Source organism: Hipposideros armiger, unplaced genomic scaffold, assembly GCF_001890085.2.
Source record: "Hipposideros armiger isolate ML-2016 unplaced genomic scaffold, ASM189008v1 scaffold_201, whole genome shotgun sequence".
Classification (NCBI taxonomy): domain Eukaryota; kingdom Metazoa; phylum Chordata; class Mammalia; order Chiroptera; family Hipposideridae; genus Hipposideros; species Hipposideros armiger.
Genome location: NW_017731551.1, coordinates 1,217,867 through 1,228,107, shown reverse-complemented (window position 1 = coordinate 1,228,107; position 10,241 = coordinate 1,217,867). Strand labels below are relative to the sequence as shown.

Genomic DNA, 10,241 nt, shown 5'->3' with positions numbered 1-10,241 from the left:
TACCAAAGTTTCTTAATCCAGTCATCTACCGATAGGCATTTTGGTTGTTTCCAAGTCTTAGCTATTGTGAATAACGCCGCAATGAACATAGGGGTCATGTACAGGCTTTTAGATGGCTGTAAGTTTCCAACTCATTTGGTTAAATTCCAGGGGCATGATTGCTGGAGTTTATGGTTAGAGTATATTTAATTTTATAAGAACCTGCCAAGCTGTCTTCCAAAATGGCTGTATCGTTTGGTGTTCCCATCCGCAATGAACAAGAGTTCCTGTTGCTCCACATTCTTGCTAGCTTTGGTGTTGTTAGTGTTATGCATTTTAGCCATTCTAACATGTATAATGGGGATTCATTGTTTTAACTTGAAATTCCATAATGACATATGATGTTGAACATTTTCTTGTATGCTTCCTTGCCCATCTGTATACCGTGTTTGGTGAGGTGTCTGTTCAATATTTTGCCCATTTTAAAATTGGGTTGTTTTCTTATAGTTGAGTCTAAGCATTCTTTGTATATTTTGGGTATTAGTTCTTTATTAGATACGTGTTTTGCAAATATTTTCTCCCAGTCTGTGTCTTGTCCTTTCTTTCTCTTTATAGTGTCTTTCTTCTAGCAAAAGTTTTAAATTTTAATGAAGTTTCACTTATCAATGTTTTCTTTCATGGATCATGCTTTTGGTGTTGTATAAAAAGACTAATTGCCAAACCCAAGGTCACCTAGATCTTCTCCTATGTTATGATTTAGAAATTTTATAGTTTTACAATTTTACATTTAGGCCTATGATTCATTTTGAGTTAATATGTGTTAAAGGTGTTGGGTCGGTGTTTAGATATTTTTTTCTTTTCTTTTTGGCCTATAGCTGTCTAGCTGTTCCAGCATCATTTATTGAAAAAACTATTCTTTCTCTATTGAATTGACTTTGCTCCTTTGTCAAAGATCAGTTGATTATATTTTTGTGGGGCTATTTGTGGGCTTTGTATTCTCCATTGATCTATTTGTGTATTCTTTTGCCAATACCACACTGTCATCATTATGGAAGGTTTATAGTAAGTAAGTCTTAACGTCAGGTAGTGTTAGTCCTCTGACTTTGTTCTTGTCCTTCAATACAGTGTTGGTGATTCTGGCTCTTTTGTCTTTCTATATAAAATTTAGAATCAGTTTTTAGTTATCCACAAAAGAACTTGCTGAGATTTTGAATGGGATTGTGTTGACTCTATAGATCAAGTTGGGAAGAATTAACGCTTCTTGCACATGGACTATCTCTCCATTTATTTGGCTCTTCTTGGATTTCGTTCATCAGAGTTTTATAGTTTTCCTCATATAGCTATCTTGTCTATATTTTGTTAGTTATATATGTACTTAAGTATGGTATTTCATTTTTTGCATGCTAATGTAAATGTTATTGTGTTTTTGTTAATGTTATGTTAATGTAATGTTAATGAAATAAGTAATACGTATTTACTTGTGTTTTTGTATGCTAATACAAAATGTTAATGTATTTTATGTATGTTAATGTAATGTTATGTTATTGTTATTGTGTTAATGTTATTTATAATGTTAATAATAATGTTAAATGTTATTGTGTTAATGTTAATGTATGTTAATGTAATGTTAATGAAATAAGTAATACGTATTTCATTTTTTGCATGCTAATGTAAATGTTATTGTGTTTTTAAATACAAATTTCAGTTGTTTGTTGCTGGTATATAAGAAAGCAATTCACTTCTGTGTATCCACATTCTATCTTGCAATCTTGATGTAATTACTCATTAATTCTAAACTTTTTGTTGATTCTTTGGGGTTTTCTACCTAGACGGTCATGTAATTTGTGAACAAAGAAAGTTTTATTTCTTCCTTCACAGTTTGTGTATCTTGTATTTTCTTTTCTTGTTTTATTACATTATCTAGGATTTCCAGTAAGATGTTGAATAGGAATGGTGGGAGCACATCTTTGCCTTGTTCCTGATGTAAGCAGGAAAGTATCTGTTTTCTCACTATTAAGTATTTGTTAGCAGTAGGTTTTTAAAATTTTTTTATTGTTTTATTTTAAAAAATTAGTTTCAGGTGTACAACACAGTGCAATAGTTATACTTTTTGCACTCAAAGTGACAACCCCCCTCCCCCAATTCGCTGCCCCACTCCCCCCACATATCATACATATCTATTACAGTTCCATTGACTCCACTCCCACACTATACTCCATGTCCCATGACTATATATATATATTCAATTATAGTTGACATACAATATTATACAACATCAGCTTCAGGTGTAGAGTGCAGTGACCAAGCCTCTACCCCATCCATGAAGTAGTCTCCCTACCAAGACATGTGACCATCCGACACCCTACAAAATATTTACAACATTATTAGTTATACTTTTTACCCCTCAAAGTGACAACCCTCTTCCTCACTCTGCCGCCCCACTTCTCCCCCCGCCCCCAGATATCATACATATCTATTACGTATCTATTACAATTCCATTGACTAGCTGTAGGTTTTTGTAGATTTTTTTTATCAAGTTAGGAATTTCCTCTATTTAAAGTTTGTTGAGGGATTTATTTATTTATTTATTTATTTATTTATTTATTTATTTATTTATTTATTTATTTATACCATGACTGGGTGTTGTATTAATATTTTGTCAAATGCTTTTTCTGCATCTATTGATATGCTTTTTCTTCTTTAGCCTGTTTATGTAATGGATTACGATTAATTGATTTTTGAATGTTGAACAGGCCTTGCTTACCTGCAATAAATCCCATTTGGTTGTGGTGTATAATTTTTTTTATACATTTTTAGATTCAATTTGCTAATATTTTATTGAGGATTTTTGTATATATGTTAATGAGAAATATTGGTCTGTAGTTTTCATTTCTTGTAATTTCTTTGGTTTTGGTATTAGGGTAATGCTGACCTCATAGAATATGTGAAGAAGTATTCACTCTGCTTCTATTTCCGATAAGAGGTTGTAAGGAATTGGTACAATTTCTTCCTTAAATGTTTGGTAGAATTCATCACTGAAATCATCTGGGCCTAGTGCTATCTGTCTTGAAAGGTTGTTAATTATTGATTCAATTTCTTTAATAGATACAAACCTATTCAGATGATCCATTTTTCCTTATGTAAATTTTGGTAGATGCTATCTTTCATGGAATTGGTTCATTTCATCTATGGCATAATTTGTGGGCATAGGTTATTTATGATATTCCTTTATTATCCTTTTAATGCCCATGGCATCAATAGTGCTAGCCCCTCTTTCATTTCAGATATTGGTAATTTGTACCTTCTCTTTCTTTTATTTTTACATTAAAGTTTATTGGGGTGACAATAGTTAGTAAAGTTACATAGGTTTTAGGTGTACAATTCTGTAATACATTCTTCTCTTTTTTTCTGAGTTAATCTGGCTATATCTTTTATCGACCTTTTTCAAAGAACCAGTGTTTTGTTTCATTTGTTTTCTTTATTGTTTACCTATTTAACATCTCATTGATTTCTGTTCTAATTTTTATTATTTTATTTTGCTTACTTTGTGTGCAATTTGCCCTTTCTTCTCTCTAGTTTACTGAATTGGAAGCTTAGATGACCGATTTGAGATCTTCTTTTGTAACATAGGTATTCAATGCTATAAATTTCCCCTGAAGCACTGTTTTTGCTGCATCCCGCACTTTTAAGTAACCTATGGCAAAAGTTTAGTTTGGATATTAGAAGGAAAGTTTACAATGGATGTTGGAAGATATTTGAACTAAACAATGAATACAGGACATTTCAAAATATATACACTGCAGTTAAAGCAATGCTCAGAGGGAAATGTATAACTTTAATATATATATTTAAAAAAAGAAAGATTTCAAATTAATGATGCTAGCCTCTACTCAAGAAGGAGGATCTTTCAGTTCTAGTGTAGTCGGATGTCTGTATGAAAAAAAAAATCAACCTTGATCTCTACCTCACATCATGCAAAGAAAATTAATTTTAAGATGGGTGATAGACCTAAATATGAAAGTTAGAATTATAAAGCTTCTGGAAGAAATAGGAGACTTTATTATCTAGGAGTAAGCAAAGGTTTCTGAGGGTACAAAAAGCACTAACCTTAACTAAAAAATGGACAAATTGGCCTTAATCGAAATTGAAAACTTTCACTCATCACACGTCACCATTAAGCAGGTGTAAAAGCAAGCCACATACTGGGAGAAAATAGTCCCATGACATGTTACAGTACATGTATTTATTTGACAAGACTTACATGTAGAATTCCTATGTTATCAGTAATGAGAAACATAAACATCCCAATGAAAAATGGACAAAAGACTTGAGGCACTTCCTAAAGAAATATATTCAGATGGTTAATAAACGTATGAAAAGGTGTACAACATCATTAATCATTGGGGACATACACAAATGAAAACCACCAGGGCACACCCACCAGGATTAATACAATTAAAAAGGCTTTCAAGAGCAGGTGTTGGTGAAGATGTGGAGCCAGTGACACTCTCACTTGCTGATGAGGGTATAAAATGGTAAACCACTTGGGAAAACTGAAAGTTTCTAATAAAGCGGAACTTGCACGGTAATTTCACACGTGGTATATATGCGTGCGCGCGCATATTTCCACAAAATAGTATGTGCGAGAATGTTTATGGAAGCTTAATTCATAGTAGGTCTAAATAGGGAACAACTCCAAATGCCATCTATGGGTAAATGGATAAGCAAACAGTGATATACGATATACAATAGAATATTGTTCTGCAGTAAAACAGAACAAAGTACAGATACAGTCGAGCCTCATTATTCATGGAGTCTATATTTGAGATTTTTTTCCCATTGACGGAAATGGATTTGTAAGGCCAAAATCAATATGGCATTTTCATGGTCATTCACAGGCATTACACAGAATGGTGAGAAATTTGCGTCACCTGGTATGCGTGTGTCCAGTAGGTTCAAAGGGGCCATGCCCCGTCTTCTTGTTTTCAGCTCTCATGCTATAAACATGTATTTTTGTGCTATATTGAGCTATGCTTTTCACATTTTTGTGCTTTTTGTTGCTAATGTCGCTATTTAAAATGGCCCCCAAGTGTAGTGCTGAAGGGCTGCTGTCTAGTGTCCTTAAGCACAAGGAAGCTGGGATGTGTCTTACAGAGAAAATATAATATGTGGATTGGATAAGCTGCTTTCAGGTGTGAGCCATAGGGCTGTTGGTGGTGAGTTCAGTGTTAATGCATCCACAATGTTTATTAAATAACACAGAAAAAGTGTTTGTTTTGATTTTGATTGTTTCATGTGTATTGGTCAGTTGATACGTGTTTTATATATTTTGATATGTTTGTTTCTATGTATTGATCGGTTGATGCAATTGTTGAGACTATAGGGAGTAGTGGTTCATTATTCACTAATTCAGTGTTTGTAGAGACTTTATAGAATACAACTACTGTGAGTAATGAGAACTGACTGTACATGCAGCCACATGGATGAATTTCAGACACTGTGAGCCAGAGACAAAGTGTGTGTACTGTAGGACTCCATTTATATCATTGCTCAAGAACAGGCAAATCTAATGGAAGTTGGAAAAGCGATAATTGGGGGTTTATTGACTAAAGAATAGCACAAGGGCACTCTTTGGATTGATGGAAATTTTCTTTGTCTTGAACTGAGAGGTGGAAATTAAGATAGCACACGAGAATTGGTTCTATTTTAACGACTGCTCAGCCTTTCCAGTCACCACTTTGGGTGTGCTAGCTGCAATGCTCTTCTACAGCCACATGGTGGCAATGTTGTAGAAATGAACAAAATTCTGGCTGAAACTTAAGTTCCTGTTCTTTGTAGTTCAGATATTTAGTTTCAAGTTGTGTCTTCCATCCTCCTTTAAGTAATCTCAGGCCTCCACCGCCCTCTCTCGTGACACAAGGGGAACAGAACCCTATGGCGAGTGCCCTATGCTGGTCTGAGGCAAATTGCGGCATGCCAAGTATAGCCTTCAGGCCTCTATTCCTTCTGCAGCCCTTCACATCATTTCAGCTCCCTATTCCTTTCTTTGTTCCACTCCTGTCCCACCCCATCCCCACTCCCTGGGCACCTTGTGCTCTTAGGCTGTCAAATTCAACGACCTGAGCCTAATCACCCATTACTGGGAGAAGGTCACCTATAGAGAAATTCAAAGGAGAAAAACATATTGTTCCATGTCATGTAATGGACGTTTCTAGAAGTAAAATCTGGAAATGGAGTAAATGCTTATCACTTGGGGCATAAACAGTGCTGGATCGTGTTAAACACAAGACAACAAGCCCCAAATGGAGTTGCCTATACTTGGCCCCACAGCACCAAGTTCACCTGAGACTTAATTACAGCTTCAGCTCTACCCAGAAACTGCATCTTAAACCAGTCAATCAGGAATGGTGTGGTCATCCCTAGTTAGGTCATCTGTCTAATAGACCCCTTCCATCCCCTAAAGGGGGCTGAAAAAAACCTCGCCATTGGGGAGTGTGAGTACAGACACATTTAATTAGACATTTAGGGCACCGGTTATTATATTAATTAATTAATTATGTCAACTAATATTTTATGAAGGAAAAACATAGTGGTTTAACACAACATACGTTTATTACCTTTCATTTCTGTGGGTCCGGAATCCGGGTGAGGCTTAGCTGAGTCCTCTGGTTCGGGGTCTCTCTCAAGACTGCCGTGATCTCAAGGCTTGACTGAGGAGGATCTGCTTATATATTCACGCATGTGGTTATTAGCAGGAATCAGTTGCTCCTGGGTTGTTAGGCTCAGGGCCTCAGTTCCTTGCTGGCTGGTCACCTTCCTTAGTTCCTTGCTAGGAGGGCCTCTCCAGTGGGTAGCGCGCAGCATGGCAGCCTGCTTCCCTCAGAGCTAGCAAGCAAGAGAAGAAGACAGAATGAGCAAGCGAGAAGGCAGAATCTTTTTTGACAGCCTGTCACTTTTGCCACATTCTGTTTGTCAGAAGGAACCTTCTAGGTCCAGCTCACATTCGCGGGGAGTGTTACACAGGCTATGGATCATTGGAGCCATCTTAGAAGATGCCTACCACCTGAGGCACAACCAGAGCGGGGGTGTGTGTGGGGGTCTGAATGTCCAAAGCAGAAATGTTTGCCAGATAAATGTTTGCATTCCAATATTAAGGAGGGTGTAGATGTTTCTTACCTTGCTTGTGTTGAGTGTCATGCTACAAAAAATAGGTAAGGTCTTTAAAAATGGAAAAGGTGACCTATGGAAAGGATGTGGTGAAGGAGGTAGCAGATTGGAAAATAAAAGCCAAAGACCAAGCGAGAAAATGAGAAAACTATTATACAAGGAAGGTACATGACCATACATTAGAATTTCCACATATGTATTAAACTGTTCTCCAAAGACCTAGGAGATAGGACCAGACAAATGGAATAGTTTCCATGATAAACTATTGCTTAAGAATAACAGAGCTGTAAGACATTTGACTGACTCAATCCACCAAAAAATACTTGCCCAAGGGGACAAAGTGATACCTACTACCTGAATGTGCCATTGTAAGGAAGTTCTAGAGACAACTGGCAAAGACTGCTTTATATTTACAATGAGCTAACTGTATATTCAAGGGCTTTGTTTTGATAAAAGGAGGAGTCTAAAAGGAGGAAGAAAAATCACCACGTTGGGGGTAATACTTTAGAATGGGCTCTTTGCTAATCTAGGCAGGACTGGTGGTCTGGCCCCTCCCTGCCTGTCTGTCAGGCTGCCTCTCCCATCACTCACTTCCTGGCACATCACGCTGCAGCCACACTGGCCTCCCTGCCAGTCCTCAAAACACAGCTCCCGGCCAAACCTCATTTCATTCAGGTTTGTGCTCAACCGTCACCTTCTCAGAAAGGGGAGGTGCTATCCCCTTTATTTTTTAGCTGAGCCATCCTGCAACCTGTTGGCAGCTCAGCTCCGGCTGGGAATTGAACTGGCAACCCTGTTGCTCAAAGCTGGCACTCTTGAGTGAGCTCTTAACCAACTGAGCCATTGGCAACCCCAGTGATACCCCCTTTAGATGCTATCTAAAATAGCATTGATTTGCCCCATCCTCTTACATTGCTTTTATGTAGCATAACAGTTACCACTTTCCGACGTTTATTTCTTTATCTGTTTATTGCCTGACACTTCTCCGTGGAGATAAAAGTTCTAAGGAATTCAAGGTCTTTAGCTCACTGCTGTAGGGCCTGGAAACGCAAGCCATTGTCTCTTATCAATAGTGTCTGTTGAGTGAATGAAAGAAAAAATATAAGTGAAGCAAATAAAAAACATGTCAGCAGAAGAGAATAATAACAGGGGCAAAAAATGTGAAGAACAAGCAATGACAATTTGCTAGAACTGCGCTAATATGAATTCATGCACAATATTTGTAGTTGTGTATAATATGTAATTCATTTAAAAAAAATCCCGACTCAAATGAGCCAATTTACTTGAAAATATTCAGTACAGTATATAAATCGGCCCGCACTGCAAGTCCCTTTTCCTCTAGATGCGAGCGTTAATTTCTGCGGAGTCTCCGTTAAGAGACTGTGCTTGCCTCTTTTTTATAAAAATGTATTCTTGTCGCTATTTTATTGGATGGTCCTCTGAGGCGCCCCTTTTTCATTGGTCAGAATCCCAGTCCATCACTCCCGGGCCCAAGCACTCCATTGGTCCTTTGCCGCAGACAGCAACTGCTGCCTGAGCTCAGGCAGGAGGAGATGCCCTGTGAAGTCTAAGGCACCTCCCGCCCACATTCCAAAGCCTGGGCCCAGACTTCCTGCTGCCCCTGTCTTTGGGGGCGGGACAGGTTAGAGAGAACGACTTCTGATTGGGTAGGACAGACAAGGCGTGTATATGATTGGTCCCTGCCCTGGAGGGAGGTGGAGTCATAGCTCAGTCCTGGAGTCGAGCAGAGGAGCTTTGGGAGTCTGAAAGTTTGTGTCTGGAGCAGCAGTGGAGAGTGGGCTTAGGAGGAATTTTCTTGGGATGAGAGCTGATCGCTTGCCTTTGGATGCACTTTGGATGCACACCTTGCTTTAATCTCATCAGCCTTCCGCTTGATCCCTGGACAGCCTGTCTCCCCCCGGGATTTTCACATCTCCGAGGACACCGGACCGGAGCCCTCTGCAGTTCTCTCTCGGCCAGGGGAGCAAACGTGTCCCCTCCTAAGTGCATAAACTACACGCGCGCACACACACACACTCGCACACGCGCGGAGCCGGATCTTGTCCTCCGAGGCGGCTCTGCCTGCTCCCCTCCTGCCCTCAGCATCCTCGGCCCAGCGCGCCTCGGACCACCATGGAGGTGCTGGAGAGCGGGGAGCAGAGCGTCCTGCAGTGGGACCGCAAGCTGAGCGAGCTGTCAGAGCCCGGGGAAACCGAGGCTCTCATGTATCACACGGTGAGGACTTGGCGGGGGCCGGGAAGGAGCGGCTTGAAAGGGGGAGGTGTTGTCATCAGAGGAACGGCTGGGAACGACGGGGACCTGGGATGGAAGTTTTGGGGAAGAGGCAAGCCCAGAATGAAGTGCTCTGGGGGAGAGGCGTGGTTTTTATATCTGAATAGATAAAGGTGGGCAGCTGGCCCTTGTACACTTTTTAATAATAGTAATCAGTGTTCCTTTAGCAATTTATACTTTTTTTTCTTCTCCCGAGGCATGTTCACATCTGTAATATCATTTGCTATTGCTATCAGTCCTGTAAAGCGGGAGAAGGAGAAGGTGTTTTGAGAATAACATGCCTCTGTTTAGTTTGCCACTGAGTTTTGTGGGAAGGTTTTAAACAAAATAAAGCAGCATTTTATTCCCTTTGCTGTCATATTCTCTCTTCCTTCCTGACTTGTTTATTTCAAGAAGTACGTGTGTGTGTTTTGGGAAGGCCCCTTTGCCTTAGGAGGAAGAATGCTTTATTTGGCTCCTTTAACTGGACAGCCAAGAAATCGGCTCCCTCCCTCTTCAGGGAAAGAGCAGCAGAGGACTATGGAAAATCTGAGGCAGTTGCATATTTCAAAAAGGCTTTAGAGAAAGGGACAGCTCACCAGTTCCTTGTTCAGTCTTATGCCTGAGAGACCCCTTTGAGGATTCATCTGTCCCAGAGCAAACACATTTCTTTGAAAAAATTTCAAATTTCAATGTTTTGATATTAAATTTGTGAAATGAAATTTTGTTTCCAGCAGCCAGCACTGATAAATGACTTTTATGTGAGATCTCTTTGTTTCTTTTTTTTATAAATGCAGAAGTTTGTGTGTGTGTGTGTGTGTGTG

General features: G+C 39.1%; 1 protein-coding gene across 3 annotated transcripts in view; it reads left to right on the top strand.

The window, feature by feature from the left end:
* CREB3L2 (cAMP responsive element binding protein 3 like 2) overlaps window positions 1–10,241 on the top strand; it is a 201,843-nt gene that overhangs the window by 79,360 nt on the left and 112,242 nt on the right. The window contains exon 1 of one of the 3 annotated variants that reach the window (XM_019653272.1): window positions 8,855–9,381. The exons of 1 other annotated variant lie outside the window; for it this stretch is intronic. In XM_019653272.1, the coding sequence (XP_019508817.1) occupies window positions 9,280–9,381 (102 nt within the window). In that variant the 5' untranslated portion in view covers window positions 8,855–9,279. Of the gene's footprint in view, window positions 1–8,854; window positions 9,382–10,241 lie in introns of those variants that run through there. One more of the 3 variants, XM_019653273.1, reaches the window with a different exon arrangement.